At 40.4% G+C, this 18,521-nt stretch overlaps 1 protein-coding gene across 2 annotated transcripts in view; it reads right to left on the reverse strand.

Annotated features, from left to right (window-relative positions):
* Positions 1–18,521, reverse strand: part of RUNX2 (RUNX family transcription factor 2) — a gene marked incomplete at both ends in the record, with an annotated part of 216,112 nt that overhangs the window by 134,305 nt on the left and 63,286 nt on the right. For both annotated transcript variants that reach the window (XM_083856789.1, XM_083856790.1), the window contains 2 exons: positions 9,472–9,576; positions 15,602–15,758. In XM_083856789.1, coding sequence (XP_083712915.1) covers positions 9,472–9,576; positions 15,602–15,758 — 262 coding nt within the window. The remainder of the gene's footprint in view (positions 1–9,471; positions 9,577–15,601; positions 15,759–18,521) is intronic.

An 18,521-nucleotide genomic window follows, 5' to 3' on the forward strand; every position in this document is an offset into this window, starting at 1 on the left:
TACTGCAGTGCTGGTTTCACAAACTATTGTTCAAAGACATCAAAAAAGGCCAAAAATGGAAGGGGACCCATAGTGCATCATCAAAGCCAAAAGTGTCCAGTGTGAAAGAAAAAATCTGTTCCATCAATCTAGAGTCTATGGTAATAAGAGACCCAAAGAATGAAGCACTAAATTATTAAATTAAATTATTTTTGATTTAATTGGTATCCTAGAAATGTGGAACCAACTCTATTAAACTTCACATGTCTCCAGTGCTTTATAAATTCCCTAGACAACCGAATTAATTAAAGCACATTGTTTTATAAGAATCTGAATCTGGGTCCTTGATTACATATGTACACATGCACAAAACTCCTGAAATGTGTAATTCCCTCTGTACTGCTAACTTGTGGTTTGTATCATACAGCAACCCTGCATTATATTTTCAGGTGTCTATTCCTTTCCAGCTTCCTTACTGCTGAGAAATAAAGGTCTGAATTTTCAAAACACCAAAAATGATTGTGAACACCATCCCATTTCAATGATTAATCTCTGGCTTTCTGATCCATTTTAATGCAATCATTTAAAATTGGTCTTCTTTGCAAATCTAATCTGGGACTTCACATATAGAAACAAAACCAGATCTGGGACTACAATGATGCCTGCCTGTGCATGCTTCTTTCCAAGAAAAAGCTGTACCAATGTGAAACTGCTGAAACTGAAAAATAATTGTCTACTTGTCTCATGACATCTGAAGCGATACTCTGGAATAAAATTAGTTAGATCCCCATGTCTAGCAAATTAAAGTAGAAATGCAAGAGCTTGACTCATCCATTTCTTCCCCAGCACACTTCTGTGGTGCTTCAGAGGTGATGATTTTCCTGTTGAGCTCTAAGAGCAATGAAACAAAACACAACCAAGTGCCTCTGACTGCACTGACACTGGAAGATCATGTCTACTGCTGCAGGAATGCAAGAATGAGAAAGTGCATGAGGATTTAAGGAAGCAGACAACTAATTGGTATTACTCACATGGATTACAGACAGGCAGGAAGCAGATTCTGCACTTGTAAGCACCCTGATTAATACCTCCTTTGGCACCCTGCATTTAAATGAGCAGGGCTACTAAAGAAGCAGGGCATTATGAAGTGGGAGTAAAGTTCACAAAATACAGTGGGAGAGTTTGAAGAGGGATGGAAGCATTAAACATTTATGCTGGCAATAATCAGGTGAAAGGGTTTGTCTTCCCACGCTGTGGGGAAGATTACATCTCAGAACCACAGGAGAATGGGCAGCATGTTAATTTTGGATAAGGGAGGAACAATTAATATGTTCTGTCGTGAAAAAATAAAGCATTGGAATCGTGGAGTACTTCCCAGTATTAGGAAAATCTTCAAATACATTCCCCAATATTCTTCACCTTTAGGCGATACCTGAAAAGTGAATTGTCACCTTTGTAATGTTGCTTATGTAGCTGCAACTGCACTGTGAGAACCTTACTCTGCCTACAGCTAAATAACACGAGTTTTAATCTCAGCAGTTCACACAACCCAAGCTGAGTGGGGCCTGAGCAGTACCTGACTACTGAAATCCTGCAGGAGGTGATAATGATGCCTTAGTAGATAGCATCATTTCTAAGGTATGTATACACTGCACTCATTATGGCAGCTGTAGGCACACTTCAAAGTCAGCTTTAAACAATTCCTTACGCTGTCAGAAAAGCAGCAGGGACTGTTCATTGTTCAACACCAGACAAAGCCCCCGCCCAAGAAGGTGAGTGAGCATTGGGTTAATCCAACGCTGAGCTCCTGCTCCCTGTGACTGCACCCTGGGCTACCTGCCTTACAGCTAACTCTCTGTCTGAGCTACACAGCAGCCTTAGTACACTTTGGGACTACAATATCTGCTAATCTCATCTGATTGCAGCCATCTCTAAACCGTGTCTAGTCTAGGCTAGTCATCAAGCCTCCATTTAGTATCAATGGAAAGGGATGAGAGTCCAAAGAGCACTTCATTGCTCTCTAAGACAAGTATTAACATATGAATCATTCCCTGTGAGGGCCCTTGTCTCTTAGTTCACTTCAGAGGCAACCTACCCTACACGTCTGATTTTTGGATAGCTGAAAACCACCTTCAGCATACAGTGAGCCTGAGATATAGGCACTAAGGAACCCAGTTCTTCATTGAGTAAAGATTCTGGTGTCCCAAACATACTGCAGAATGAGATCATTACTCAGTTGCTTCCCCTGAAGTTTCAATTAAGTATGATATTCATCCTCATTTCCTCTTCTGCATTCCTTGTCTGGTTGAATCAGCATCTGTGTTTCACGTCTGGGATGACTATGTTTCAGTGGAGAATGAAGTTTATATAGAGGATAAAAATAAATTTTATAAAAACTTTAAACAGAAATTTGTAATAGACAGTAAGCAAGTGCTACCTAAGTATTCACTTACATTATTCTGATGCAGCATCTCCAAAATATATTCATCCTGTTCCTTATTTCCCAAACTACTTTGGAAAGTGAAGGGAGATGTATAAGAGGTGCTACACTGAAGAGTGAGAAAAAAATGCTGATGATATTAGTTACAAGCTAAATATTTGCATTTCAAAAGTGAAAGTGACAATGTCCAACAGTTCTTGGAAGAAAACTATGGAACAAAATGGTCTGTGGAAAGCTACTCTAATGCCTTTTTAAATATCATCTTCCTCCACTGTACCAACATGGAGTAGAGCCACAAAGTTATGAAAAGTCACTGTCCCTGGAGGTGTTTAAGGAAAGACTGGATGTGGGACTCAGAGCCATGGTCTGGCTGACATGGAGCTGATTGCTTATAGGCTGGACTTGATGATCTCAGAAGTCTTTCCCAACCTAACTGACTCTGCGACTCTGTGGAATGGTCACCCCTTTTCCTCTCCTTCTAGTCATGCCCTGTGGAGATGCAGAATGAGCTCATTTCCACTGTTACTTCATCTGTTTGGTTATAACCCCTTTTCCCCATCTGTATGTTAAATGGAGATTATGAGCTATTCAGGGCAAAACCCTCTTATCATACAACTAAGCAACAACTACACAGAGGGGCCATGATTTTATTTGTAGCTTGGAGGGACACTTTGAATACAAACAGCATTAACTGCAATATGAAAAAATCACTGTGGGGGCCAAATTACATGCCAAATGAACTAGGAATAGATTTGCTTTGGAAGCAAGTGTTCCCTCTACAATGGGATGGAAACAATCTGTTCTGTTGACAAATACAAACCAAGACTGCATTACTGTTGATGAGGACATCTTATGCTCAGGCTTGTGCATTTGTTTTACATGATGTTGTCTCTATAACAGTGAATAGATGGTCACTCTGTCACCTCTCTGGGCAGCAGTGTCCTCCTATGGAGAGAGCCCCAGTGCCATCACATAGATTGCTGAGATTTCAGAACTCAGCAGTTCTGAGTTCTTACAGTGCATGAATTCAAGCCATGATTGAACTAAGGAGGTTTTGCTTTTGACTCACTCTACGCACTACACCAGCAGAAAAAAAAAGTCACAATCACCAGAAATTATTTTGTCTCACAGTCTGTTTCTCAGACAATGAGATTTTATGCATGAGCCTCTCTCTAGCCACAGTGGAAAAAATAAGAACCAGCTGGTCCTCAGGATGCAGCTACCATCCCAACAGTCCCAGATCACCTTGTCACAGCAGCATGCATCACAGAATCATGGAATCATAGAATAGTTGGGGTTGGGAAGGACCTTAAAATCATCTGGTTCCAATGCCCCTTCCATTATCCCAGCTCACTCCAAGCCCCATCCAAACTGGCCTTGAACACTTCCACGGATGGGGCAGCTACAACTTCCCTGGGCAACCTGCAGCCTCTGCCTGTGCCACACTACTGGTTGAGGTAACTGTAAGGAGCCCTGCTCTGTGGGTTGCACACTCATCTCAAAAGTAAACCTAAACCACTGGCATATGCAGTGTCTGTCACCTTTGGTGGGAAACACTTGAATCATCGCACCAGCCTCTTACAACCTCCGGGAACGCTCAGGACATCCAGTCCCCAACTAGCACAGTTCTGTGAAATTACACATTTGCAAAAAATAAACCAGCAGCAAATGATGGTGAGTGAAACTGTCCTGCCTTTTACACTGCAGTAAGGACCTGGTGTTGTACCACTGGAAACAGAAACATTGCAACTCCTTACTGGGGACCTGGTGACAAGGGAGGTCCCAGCCTGTAAGTGGACTGTGCTCATGCTCAAATACACTAATGATGGTCACAGAAAAGAGCCTAAACTTCTTTAAACCATGGCCCTGCTGAACATTTCCCTGGCTGCACAATCACATTTTGCCTCTACAAAGGAGCACTAGAGTGCATACATTAAGCTCTACAAAGTCATTTAGAGCAACTTTCGAACCCGGGACCGCCCACTCTGCCTCCCTCTGCTCCCACAGCCACTGGGATAAATCCGGACCTACCCAGACAGCCTCAGTAGAGATGTGTCACTCTGAAAGACACCAGAGAGAGCCACAGATTTTCTAACTTCGGTTTGGATGAAACCCCAAGACTCACTCATCACATCTCGGGGTATTTAGCATTGACTTTAATTAAAAACCTCCCCGTGCCAAACCACATGCAGATGCAAACCGACGCCTTCAGCGTCTGCAAACGCAGCGCCTGAAAAAGCTGCGCTGCTCCCTCCAGTCTGAGGTGGATGCATGAAGTAGGGACCTGCCTGTAAAATCTCCTCTTGTTCTGCAAACTCCCTCTCTCTCTCTGTCTCTCTCTCTCTCTCTGCACTGCCCCAATTTACCACAGTGCAAAAAAACCCCACAGTCGAACAAATATATTCTTGGGAAGGAAGGGGGGCTGGTAGAGTGGTTTTTGAAGGCCGGCCAGAGACTATTCGAGACGGGGGACAACACAGAGTGTTTTAACTGCTGTGATAATTCTGCATAGAGAGATGTTAAGGCTCTAGCTCCTTGCTGTAGCATGCCATGTGTCCCTGAATAAAATTACTGCCATGCAGGCTGTTAGCAGAGGAATGCGTAAACAGACAATGTATCCTTGCATCAGTTCCACAAAATGTTGCACAACACAAATGCCTCTCGATGTGTCATTTCCTGCTTGGCCACCAGCCCAGCTCCTGACAGGCAGTCAAAAAAAAGATAGAAAAAAAAAAAAAGAAAAAGAGAAAAAAAAAAAAAAAAAAAAAAAAAAAAAAAAAAAAAAAAAAAAAAAAAATTGAAGAAAAAAAAAAGTAAAAAACAATTAAAAAAGAAAAAAAAATTAAAAATAAAGGCAAACCGAAAGATTTAAAGCTGTTCTACTCCAAAGCACATTCCACTCCTCAGACTTATCCCTCCACCCTCTCCGCCTTTGAAAGAAAAAAGAGGGAGAACTTCCTAAAAACTGTTATGGTTTTAAGTCAAGGAATCTCAAAAATCTCCATCACTTATCTGCGTTTTATAAGCCGGGTCGGCCAAACAGTTAATGTGGGGGCTGAGCAGAACCCCTGGCTGGCTCTCGCTGCAGCGTGCACAGACAAAAAGGCGATGTGATGTTTGCTCATACCTTTCATCACGTGTGCACCTTGCAAGCTGCGGCAGCAGAGAAACGCTCGGGAGCTGAATGAAGCAGAGCATTTTCCCCCCTGAAACTCAAAGCTCAAAGCTGCTTTTCCACTCACACTGATAAAAGAAAGTTTGGGTCGGTGACTTTGGAGCCTACCTTTGATTAGAGACAAACTAAAGTCTTTGGAAGTCAGGCAAAATATAAAAATATATAGACTTCTCCTCCCTCCTTTCTCATGATTCCCTCGTGACTGGGTTTGTCCCAAAAGCAGCCAGAAAGGAGGATGTGACTCCTGTTCTAAGGGTACCATTGTGGAAGGGCAAATCATTATTTCTGTAGTTGTAATGAAGTAAGGCAAGGGCATTAAAGGGGGGTTTAGGTAAAGATCTGGGTGGTTTCTTTGGGGTTTTTTTTTTTTTTTTTTTTTTTTCTTTTTTTTTTTTTCTTCTCCTTTGACTTCCTTTACAGTAATCTCTGGCTTTCTGTCGGTCAGTTATGACCTCATGAAAACTTCTCCGGAAAACTTCTTTCAGCCCTCCCAGCTGGAAGGCAGTTCTGCTGGCTAAGATGTGCGTATGGCAGAGGTTTTATCCTGGATATGAGGAGAGAAAAATATCTGCAAGATTTCTTAATGATTCCCAAAGATCTTATACAACCCCGTCTCTAGGCTGCATCACTCAGAGTGCAAAGCACTGTCTCAGCCCAGCACAGAAACTCTGCAACACAGTAGATGTCCCTAGACAGTAATCTAGATAGACTAGAAGACATTAGCTAAAATTAAATAAATATTTTCTGAGAACAAAATCATCAGAAGGCCTTTTCTCATCTAGAAACGGGCAAGTTTTTCTAACAGAGCAACCTGACATCACTGTCTCTATTAAAATATTTTCAAATAATAACAGAGAGGCAAGGCAGCAAGCTTCTACAAGCAGACATTTAATACGACTAAATGGCACTTACATTTAAGAACCCGACTTTCTGAAGTGCTGAGCATCCAAAACACCAACTGGACTCCCTGCATGCCACGACTGTTCAGCACTCCTGAAGTCAGGCTCTAAATGTCTGTGATGTCTGCCATGGCTTTGCTGCTGCTCCTGCTGCTGCTGGGAACCTCTCAGCTTTCGTTTCTCGAGTCAACTTGCCAACAGAAGGTCAGAGTGCCTTGCCTATAAACAAGCCTTACAAATTCACGATCTAAAGCATGATGTCATGTCTTAAAATGATAAGCTGGCAACAAAGTAAATGACATTTTGTAAAGATGTGCATAATTTTATGTTTACACTCCTTAGAATGAAGGTTCTAATAAGTCATTGGTTGTGTTCCTTTAAAGGGAAGTTTTATAACTGAGATGAATCACAACTGCAAAAGATCAAAGTTAAAAAACATCAATGATGCCATGGGGTACTTTTTAATCTTGTAATGAATGATGATCATGTGCTCTTATGAAGTTGCTCCAACTGCCAACGCCAGATGTGTATATTAAGAAAAAAGTTGTTTGTGATGTGACAGCTCTGGTTGAGCTGCCAGAGAGAGGAAAACTAGGATAACATGCTTGAAATGTTGAAGTGAAATACAGATCCTAGCAGAGAGGGGCACTATTTGCCGATACATAATTTTTTTAAGACGAACACGTTTATCATCAGAGGTGCTCCTTGAATTCCTTATTGCCCCCAAACACCTAATTTTCCTTATGCAACACAAATACCAGATACATTCCTTGAACGATTACTACCAAACTAATGCATCTACACAAATACAGGGTCTCTAAGAAGGAAGCTTAGTGAAAACTTCAGTGAAACTCCCAGAGCTCACTGGAGCTACTCCTTAGAAATTCAAGTTTAATGATGAGTCATTCCAGAGATGTACAAGAATGACTTGAAAGTATAAGATTGCAGTATGCCACCTAAACATTAAAATGCAAATGGACATTCAAGCTCAAATTTTACTTTCTTAAAAAAAAAAAAAAAAAAAAAAAAAAAAAAAAAAAAAAAAAAAAAGTGTGTGGGGGGAGAAGGAAACTAAAATATGAAGAAGAATAAAATAACTCCATGTAGGCCAAAAGAACTTAGTTACTGAGCATTTCTGGGCTCAGCTGTTCAAAGACACCAGCAGATGGGTATCACATACAGAGGTCTTTTAGGTCTAAAGTAAAAAATTCCAGCAGAACTAGGAGATCTTCTTAAGTTCTATGAACACAAACTAACTTTCAATCCACTGATCACCAAAACATCCCCATACCAGCAAGATCCCTTTCTGTGCTACACAGGGTAATGCACACTACTCTCCACACCTCACTTTCAAACCTTTCTGCTCTTTCACCACGGTTGTGTCCTCTGCCAGGAGAATTCCTCTTTTGCAGATGCATCAATACATGGAAGCAGCCTCCACATGGGAATGGGTAAATGATAAAGAACTTATTCCCTGCTTTTTACTCTATGAATGCAGCTTCCCCAGTGTCCTCCAAGTAAGTTACATGGAGCACCAGCTGCAAGCAAAAATTAGAAATGGAAACTGACTCACGGAGAGAAGACAGAACAAAAATCCCCCTGCTGTAACATCAGGACACCTCAGCTGTAAGCAGGTAGCACCACAAGTCTGTACCTAATGGAATGTATCCAGAGCTATTTGCTTTTTCTTAGCTGTTCTTCAAGGTGAAACTCTGCAGCCTGGACAGTTCTTACAGGGAGCATTTCAGTTCCCACCTCGGTGCAAGAGGAGGTGAGTCTGCAGCGTGTATTGGCACGAGAAACACTTAACTGCATGAATTCTGTCTACATCTTTCTACTTCTGTCTTTGTGGTATTTTAAACAAAACACCATGAAAGCTCCTTGAAGGTCGCATTTGTATGTGCACATCAAAGGCAGAATAATTATTTGAGATGCTTCCATTATAAGGATTCTTTTAATGTGGTTATTCATCAAATAATTCTTAATCTCTAAGTGTAATTTAAATAACGCTATACCTGGCTAATCCAATCAATTTAGAGTCATTTCTAGTTAGATTAAGAAAAAAAAAAACTCCAGAACCAGCTCATCAGTGATACCCATATGATGTGAGACTGGTTACCAGCTAAATGTGCTAGACAGAGAGACAGCCAGATAAATCCTGATGGATTAACCAGACTTGACTGTATCTAAAAATAAGTGCTGCCCATAAAACTGCTAGAACATGACAAAACACAATTGTCATAAAAGTACAGCCATTGCAAAATAGATAAATCATGGCAAATAGATTCTTAGTGAGCTTCCATGGCTACGAGATAAACATGCTGAGTGAAAATCTGCTGGACTGTTTTTTAAAAAAAATATTTTCTGTGCACAAATAAGAAACTAAGACTATGCTGTTGATATACTGTTTTTTCAATCTTTCTTTGGCCCCTGGGGGTCTACAATGAGTCCATAGCTGAAAACCAACTTCAGGTCTGATGAGATTAACCAGGTGCATTAATTATCTGATGGCAAAAGAATTTAAGGGCAAACAAAAAGGCACTATATGATATGTTTCCTCTCTACGCTAGAACTGATCCTGAAAGATCAGGCTCCTGTTTTGTTCTAAACGTCTTCAGTTGGAAACTTACAGGAGTTCACAGGGAATGCAGCACGTTGCAGGATTGTATCTACTGTGTCTAAATCAGATTATATATAAATACAGTGGGTTTAGTTCTCATTTACACTGGCAGATAATGTATTAAGACCTTGATGTGAATGAGAATCAGGTTTGGGATTGCCCAAATTCAGCCAAGCACTTAAGTGAAGTGTTTAATGCAAGTATGTGTGTGGTCCAATAGACTCCAAATTAAGCATGCACTCACGTATTTTGCTGAGCAAAAAACAGTGGTTGACAAAGATATACATATTTCATTTACAGGTCTCTGTTAAACAAAATTAAGCAGGCATAAGAGTAAAAAGAAGAATATAATACTCACTTCTTGGCTCCCTCGGCCCATCCACTGTAACCTTTATAGCTCTGTGGTATGTAGCGACTTGGGGGGGATTTGTCAGGACAGTTATTGTCAAAGTAAAGCTCTTCCCTACAAAGGGAAAAAACAACGAGGAATGAGTGATTACAACATGAAAACAGTCACATGCATGTTCAGTAAAGAATCAGTTTAAAATTATTCCCTGTCGTTACCACAATCGTGAAAATTAAAAACATAACTGACCATAGGAGTTTTCCTCCCCTTCAGTTTTACTCTATGTCAAGAATACGTCCATGTGTTGACAATCTAAATGTTTCTTATTTAATAATGGGTCATCATACAATGACAGAACAAAAGTGATTCACTGCTGAGGACAAGCCAAATTCTTTGCTGCATTGAAAGTGGTGTAAATCCAAAGCAAGTCAGATAATTTAAAAATTTACTCCAGTTTCGCAGCTGTGTGACAGAGAGCAGAATGTGACCACATGTTATTTACTTCACACAGTTTTATCATTTCATTTGTTTGACTTGCCTACAATAAGACGAGGAAAGAATATATTTTTCTCCTGGGAGATGTTTTAACAGGGAGTCAGTGTCTCTGTCCTTCATATGCCAGGGCTAATATGATGATATCATTATTATGGAACACGCCTTTTTTCCCTACACGTATTCCATCTATGAAATACCAAGAAAGCCCCCGACTTTCCTGTGAGGGTGAGAAATGTCTGTGTGCACGTACATTGCTATCGTCAGTCTGCATTGTTGGGGTTTTTTTGGTTCTTTGTGTTTTTTTGTTTTACTTTTCAAAGCTTGAATTCAGGCAGAGATTGCACAAGACCATCCACAGCCTTCAGCTGAATGAAAACGTTAAAAAGAAATAAATAAAGGGAGCTGCCTGCATCTGAGCACACATTCTCACAGGCACTGGCCCCCGTTTGGGAGACTCACTGACAGTTGTAATCTGTTAGATATGCAACGGTTACTCATGTCAGATAGTCAAAACTGAAAACTGTTTCAAGACAGGAAAAGGTGGGCGTACAACAGTGACTCAATAAAACAGTCAGCAATCTTTGGCCTTCATGCTCATTTAAGCTGCTACTTTACCAGACACTTAAAGCTCTTTTTATTTTTTTTTTCCCCCCCTCCTCCCTGGGTGTATTTGTGCATTTTTGCTGCTAGGGCTTTTCCTCTCGCTGAACTCTGAAGGCATTCAATCAAGGCACAAATCTTAAATGATATGTAACAGCACAAACTTAATGTAGTTTTTTCAGGCCTAATATAGAACAGCTTATATATAAGGCATAATACAGAACAGAGCTTTGGCTGTCAAATCTAGTAATTGGTCTTTCTTTCTGGTCCAAGTCATATATCCCCCAAACCTGCCTGAGACATGCATCATTTATTATCAGGAGTGCAACTTCAAACTGTCTTGGCTATAATTTTCATGAACTAGAATGTGACATGGATTTTTTTTAAAAGGAAATATAACTGTCATTTAGAGCAAAATGATTTTCCAGGTGAAGCTGTGCTCCAGCTGTGCCCAGCTCTCTGGGAGATGCAGGTTAGAGGGAAGGTCAGGACCCTGGCAAATAGAATTATAGAACGGTTTGAGTTGGAAGAGACCTTAAAAATCATCTCGTTCCAACCCCCCTGCCATGCACAGGGACACCTTCCACTAGACAAGGTTGCTCCAAGCCCCATCCAACCTGGCCTTAAACACTTTCAGAAACGGAGCATCCACAGCGCCTCTGGGCAACCCGTGCCAATGAGTCACTACCCTCACTATTTCTTCCTAATATCCAATCTAAACCTGCCCTCTGTCAGTTTAACGATGCAAAAATCTCAGGATGCTGAATTCTGTCCCAGTGGCATGGCTGAAGGTGGCTTTTCCCATTTTTACTGGGAAAAGGATTACTTCCTAAATCACCACAGGAACAGAGTTAGGTGTATTTAGGATGTCCAGTGTATTTAGGTGTCCAGTCTTTGTCCAGTCCTGCTGTCCCAGAGGTGAGCTGTATGTCCTGCCAGCACAGGGTGTGGGCAGCCCTCACACACACAGCAGCAGCCCTACAGTGCCTCCACACTGCTTGTTTAGGGCTGAAAAGCATCCGTGCCTTTTATTCCTCTCCAAAAAGGAATTCAGCCCACTGCACAAATATATATAGTTCTCCAGGCTCAGGTTTAAGGCTTCCTTTGGCACCAGCTTACCATGTCAAAAAGTTCTGACTATTAATATTTATGCTGATGACATTCAGATCACAGTAACCCCTAGATGATCAGTAGAACACTACTGGTAACAAAGATACTAAAGGGGCTGTTCCGTACACCTTTGAATGAAGAATTTGGCCTTCCATTCTATTGTTCTCTTTATACATCAAATCCCTGTAAGTGTCTATCATGACAAAAAAAAATTAACTCAATAAAATATGCTATTTGTAAGAACCTGCAAAATTGTTCTGAAGAAAAGCACTGCAGTATTTTCTACACTAAATATATCTCAACAGAATACAGTGGCCAGAAAAAAATGCACTCCTTAATAAAAAGAGCTACATTTGGACCCTGACAGTGAGGATTTCTGAAGTGTCACTTCTCAGCCAGCCTGAGCTGAAGAGTAAGCAGTTAATTTGAGAGGGAAACTGGTTTTGTTCCCTAACTGCTATTTTAAAAACCAAAGTGTGGATGAAGTAGCACTGACGAAGCCCCCTCACACTTCATAAACCACAGAGCCCTTCATTGTGGGGAGCTGCAGGGCCCTGCTGGGGCACTCCAGAGCTTTCAAGAGATGATTTACATATTACAGGATTAAGAATGAAATAAATTTTTAAGGTTCCCTGTTTCAGTGATGCTGATGCCTTCCACAGCTATTTCACAGCTATCCCTCCTCAGCTACAAAATCCTTTAATGCACTTTTTATCACCTTTCTTTATTGCCCTTAGTCATTTCAACTATCCACTTTCAGAGGCTACAGACTAATTGTAGCTCTCTTTTATTAAATTCCCCAGCCAAGCAGTCATCTGGCACTATTGCTTCAGTGTGTCTAAACTGTGCATTCTTTGTTATTCACACATGTGAGCCGAGCTGACACAGAGGAGGACGAGGATGGACATACGCTGAAGCACAAGGCAAACCCCAGAAAGGAGCTTGAAAGGAGACTCAGCAGCTTGTGTTGCATATTTTTTCAGTTAGATGCTAATGTGATTAAAGTATCAGGACACAACAAAATTAAGGTTATGATCCTTTGCTTATTGAAGACAGGAATTCTTTTCTTCTCTGTGGTGTGGATGGGGCTTGTAAAAGTGAGCTACCACCTGAAAACCACATACAAACAAGTGCTGCATTCGCATCAAACACTTCGGTTACTCACCCTTATGAATTCAAAAAAGGTGTTTAAGAGAAATTATGCAAACAGAAACGTGAAGCTTCTGTCAGGCAAACAAAATGAATATGTATAAAAATCGGGTTTCTCCATTGAGCCATGGGAAGCAAGCAAAAACGTGGGAGAGGAGGTGAAGTGGCAAGTTGATGATTCAGACTTCACAATCAAATTTAGAGATACAGAGATCAAAGCACGAGCTGCTTAGAAAGATGTAAATCTCAAGTCAGGAACAGGTGTGGATTAGTTTCTTGCCACTGAAAAATGATTTCTTTATTAGTTTATTTTTTCCTGTTCTACTTCAGGACTTGTATTTTCTGATATTTGTCTATGTAAGGAGCTTTCTCACTTCTGTTTGCAACTACTGATTTCTTTGCCTGCTATTTTAAGCAGAGTTCTAAAAATCTATCATTAATGATAACTCTTTCTGCTTCTCTCCTTCTCTTTCTCTCTCTCTCTCTCTCTCCCCCTCTCTGTTCTAAGTCTGGAAGACAAGTCTGGACCAATTTCTCCATCCTGCCTCTGGCAGGAGAATGCAGCATTTCAGATCCTCCACCGAGTCCCGGCTGCTTCAAAGGAAAAGCCCTACTTTCTTCCGTTAAGATCATAAGAAATATAGGGGGAGGGGGTCAGCTCTGTTTGGACATAATTACACTTCATCAAAAGAAGCTTTCTTCATCTTCCATGCGTGAAAAGTCTGCAAGCAGTTAAGTCTGTCTTTTTTCTTCCTCTTTTTTTTTTTTTTTTTTTTTTTTTTTTTTTTTTTTTTTTTTTAAATATAAAAATTGCTATTTGGGAAACTAGCCAAAACTCAGAAAGCCAATATAGTAAAACAGTGCACACCCTTTGTTTTTCTTTGAAGTCTCTTAAATAAATATGTTGAGGGTTTGAAAAGTATACTATCACTTTTCCATAGATTCTACCCAGATTGATCAGAGAAAAAGTCTATTCCACGTCTGCTAGATAAAAATATAAATTAAACTACTGGAACCAAATTTTAGGAGCTCTGTGTTTGTGTCTGTATCTACTGAGGCTTTAGGCTGTCTATTTCATTTCCTATGCTTTAATAAAAAGTATATATCATAGGTTTGAAATTAAATCCTCAGATCAGAGGTAGTGAGGTAGTGCATCACATTTCAGTCCTTTTTCAGCACTACTAAAAGGCTGATACACTACTGAATTTCTACAGTAAGGCAGAAATAGTGATGGGGCCAGAGAACTTTCAAACCTCATCCATCAGCAGAATAACAAAGCAAACTGATTATTTAAAGAAAAGAAGACAAATGGAAGAGATAGGCAACACCTTATTCACAGGGGGAATAAACTCCATATTTATTTTGTATTACTGATGGTAAAATTATTCTTTCTTTCAAGTTATTCTCTATTATGAGTACTTTTAAAGTTCTAAACTGATAAAGAGAATTTTTGGCTAGGTAATTAAAATAAAGAATAGTCACTGTAAGTCACGCTTATGGACTCACTTTCACAAAGCACTTGTAAAAATGTGCTGACTGGTTTTGACTCTCTGGGCCTCGGTCATACGTTTAATTTTTTTTTTTTTGGAAAAAAACTCTTTGCTTTTGTAAGATGAACTCCAACTGCCTTCTAAAAAATTATTGTAAAATTTGCCTTATTGCTAATTTCCCAGCACAAGTTATTCTGCTTCTTTTGCTTTGTTTTTCCCCATGCAGGGCTAATTTAGAAAAAAAGTGAATAATTACTTCAAATACATAAAGGAAAAAAATATGTAGGTTGAATCAATGACTGATACATCACCACTCTGAACAGTCCTGCAACAAGAACTGCAGTGCCAGCTTCCTTTGAGCTATCCTTTCAATCATTACCTGAAGTTTGAAAGCTGCTGTGTGACCCTTAAGAGGAATTCTTGCAAATTTGCAATAATTACAAAAGCTTTCTATAAGTGCAGTGCAGTTTTCGGATTATAGGAAACTCAAAGAGCTAGAAGACAATGACAGCACCCTACATCTTAAAAAAAAAAAAAAAGAAAAAAAATTGAAAGTTACCCTGTCATTTAAAGTAAAGGTTAAACTTAGTTCATGCCCAAGCTTACGAGCAATTCATAAAAAGTCAACCAGCTTACTAAAAAGAAAAGTGGGGGTGATTTTCACGGGTTATCAACAGTTTGGTTTAAAGGGCAGAGAAGCCACTAGCAAGCTTTCCACCAACAGCTGTTAAGCCTTGCAAGATTTAAGTCCCTAAAGAATACAACCTATAGAACATGTGATATGCAAAATCCCCCTAATTACAGGTCTTCTACAACAACTTCAGAAGCGGCTCTACTGCTAAAGGGAATTCTCCACCTCTCACTGCCATGGCCCGAAATACACTTCCCTGACTCTGCATAACCTGGATCACAGATATTCCCTTTTCCTTCCACCTTTCCTGTGTGATTCAAACAGGGAAGCAGGTACTCCCTGAATCATTTTTAAAAATCTGTCTGATAAAAAGCTGCAGAGACTCCTAATTTGCTCTGGGCAAATGCTGAAGTTTGACAATAAAATATGTGTACATCACTCCAAAAAAAAAAAAAAAGACTGACAACTTGAACAACGTGGTCTAGTGGAAGGTGTCCCTGCTTATGGTTAGAATGAGATGAGCTTTAAGGTCCCTTACAAACCAATCTTTTCTGTGATTCTATGAACAATGGGTTTATGGGTTAATCAATATTTCATTGCAAAGTAAGTTTGACATCTAGGCATCGTTTTTCATGTCATTATGGACACGTAGAAGACAGTGGCCTACCTCTTCCACTTCTGCCCACAAATCGTAAGTCATTAAATCTGGCCACCTGGTTCTTCATCACGGCAGAGGCGTTTCGCAGCTCTGCAGAGTAGTTTTCATCATTCCCAGCCATGACGGTCACCACTGTGCCATCGGGCACTTCTCCCAAGGCCACCACCTGTGAAAACGAGGAGACAATCACTACTGGTGAAGCCACACTTTGGAGGTGTGTGCTCCCCCTCGAGCTCTGCAGGCTGCCACGGTCGTGAAGAAGCTCTGTGGTGAGGAGTCTGGTACTCGTTGTGCACAGAACAAAGTGCCACATCAAACACACAAACATTGTGTGTTGTCTCCATTTCCCAGAGCTTCTTCATTGTTGCATTTCTTCAGAAACGCTCAACCTCCTTGTGTTGAGTGCAAGCTTTAATGCTTTCTGAAGGACAACTTTGTTCTTAGCAAGCAGGGAGCAGTGAGAGGACACGAGGGAAAGTTTATATCTGTAAATTATGCACAGGAAAGCATTTAAAATGGAAAGCTAGAAATTAGTATTAGCGGCCTTGTCACCCAGATTCCTTTGTCTTCTGGTTTTACCCATCACCTTGACCCCTGAGCTCCTCAGACTTCAAGACAGAGAGATCCGTGCATCCACCCATCCCAAGAGTGGCACTCGGGGCACCAGCAGGCAAAGCCCTACGCCCAACACGCTTTACAATGCAGCACTTCATGGCTGGAATTCAAACTCCTCATGTGCAATATAAAACAAAGCTGTATTTCCTTGCAGGCATGTAAATTTTCATAGCGCTTGCAAGAGTCACATGTGGTTAATGCTGATACCTCCCTCAAATTCCAGGACGGGTGAACAGAAGATATCAAAGTATTTAACTTCTCCTTACGTTCCAGCTACCTGATAGTCTCCCTTTCATGCTTCAGTGGTTGTGCAGTGCTCCAACATCTGATTAAACAAATGTCATAGAGCAGACAGCATCTAATTTGAAAACACCAGGAATACCAACAGTGTTAGTGCTCTGTGGCTTCTTAAAGCAAAAATAAAGTTAAACAGGAATGCTAAGTTGCTAGGAAGAAAATATACACACAGGGCAAAAATGTCCACAAAAGTATTAATAAAATATCCTCCTTTTCCCCAGTTGGCTAATTCTGATGCTGAAAATAAATTTATAACAAGAAGAGATTCAGAAATATTGCATGGCTGAGCCAGAACTTGAAAAATTATCTTAAGCTACAAAGTCTCTCTCCTTGCAGCTACTACCAATTTACACGGTCAGATATGAGTTTTTATATTATTCAGAGTAATTTATTCTGTCTCCTGAAATATATATTACATTTTGTCATATGGCCTTCCTGAAATGTCTTATCCATAAATGATCCTGGCTGAAACTAATAATTGCAGGTTGCAGGTGATATTAATTCAGTGGAAAGAATAAGGAGCTCTGGATATATAGGGAGACCATTATATGGTCCAGTGAACTGTACAATGTTTCTCTAAAACAATAAAGAGGAATTGCAATCATATAGAAATAGGCCATATAACTGAAAACTATAGCTTATTTTATTTAAAAGAAATGTTGAAGAGAAAGAAGCAAGTGAAGCTCAAATGCTGTTTGAAAAGAATTTACCGGCTTTTCTTTTTTTTTTTTTTTTTTTTCTTTGTATGAAACACCAGATAATACCACCCAAACCTAAAAGTTAAGTTTTGCCACAAACTACTGTGAGGTCATCATGTATCTAACAAAAAATTTACTTTAAAGTCATATCAAAGTCCCTGAACATAAAAACAGAGGAACCAGAACTGTGGCTAAGATCTGAGGTCCCAATAACTCTCTGACTTGGGTCTGGCAGCAACCAGGTCTGACGGCTTCAAAGCCAGGTGTAAGGAACAATAAATAATAATCAAATAACAAATAATAATCTGGTGAACAGATTACAGAGCTGACGCTGATCATTAACAAATGGATACTGGCTTAAACTGTGAAGCATGGGGCATGAGACTACTTATAAACCACTCCCTTCCCAGTCTGGAACAGACCACGTTATCTCTGGACAGCCTTGTCGTGCCCATCATCATCCCAGGGAGTTGCACCCTACGCCTTTTACATTACACCTCACAAAACAACAACAACAAAAAAATCACACTAACTCCAGAAATGCAAAGCACCTGAGAGCACAGCAGGAAGCACAAGGCTGCCAGGGGCCTGGCAAGAGGGAACGAAGTGCCTGAAGCCTCAGCTCACCTCTTTGTCCCCAGGTACCCGCAGAGCATCAGGTGGCACCATCACAGCCCCATCTCAGTCCCAAACCCAGGTACAGCTTATAACACCTGGCAGGAGGGAGTAAAACCCTTAAAAGGCTCCCCTCTGTCCTCTGTTGCTTTTCAGAGCTTTCCTTGCTGCCCTTTCCACTCGATGTCAGTTTAATTTGTCAGCTTAGCCATCAACTCAGAGCTGCACGTGCCACTGCCATTGCCGAGCAATCCCAACTAATCAAGAGCTGCCTTGGATGCAGTATCACTGTTCCTCTCCTTCAGAGAGGACCAAAGAACAAGACAAACTGAAATCAGAGATGAAAATAAAAACTTTGGCTCATAAAATAAAGCCCGATAACATGGGAAGTTCCCCCGCCATGCAACAGGAGTAAAAGGCTTATTCTTTTCTTACTTTGGTACTTTCTTGCCACAAACCAGCCTAAGAATATTGCACAGACACATAGAAGTGCTGGGTAGAAAAAAAGCTTTGCAAAACAAGTTTGAAACCTGGAAAAGTACCCGTCATTTTGAGAATTTTCAAAAGTAATTGTACATACAGAAAGACTTGGCATAAACCCTGGCATAAACCCTGATTTGGCAATTTTATGCCACGTATCAACACAAAATTAATTACATATTCTTAGAAAGAGGATTGTAAATGCACTGTGAAATGAGTAAAGA

Source organism: Zosterops lateralis (genome assembly GCF_965231275.1).
Source record: "Zosterops lateralis genome assembly, chromosome: 3".
In the NCBI taxonomy this organism is placed as follows: domain Eukaryota; kingdom Metazoa; phylum Chordata; class Aves; order Passeriformes; family Zosteropidae; genus Zosterops; species Zosterops lateralis.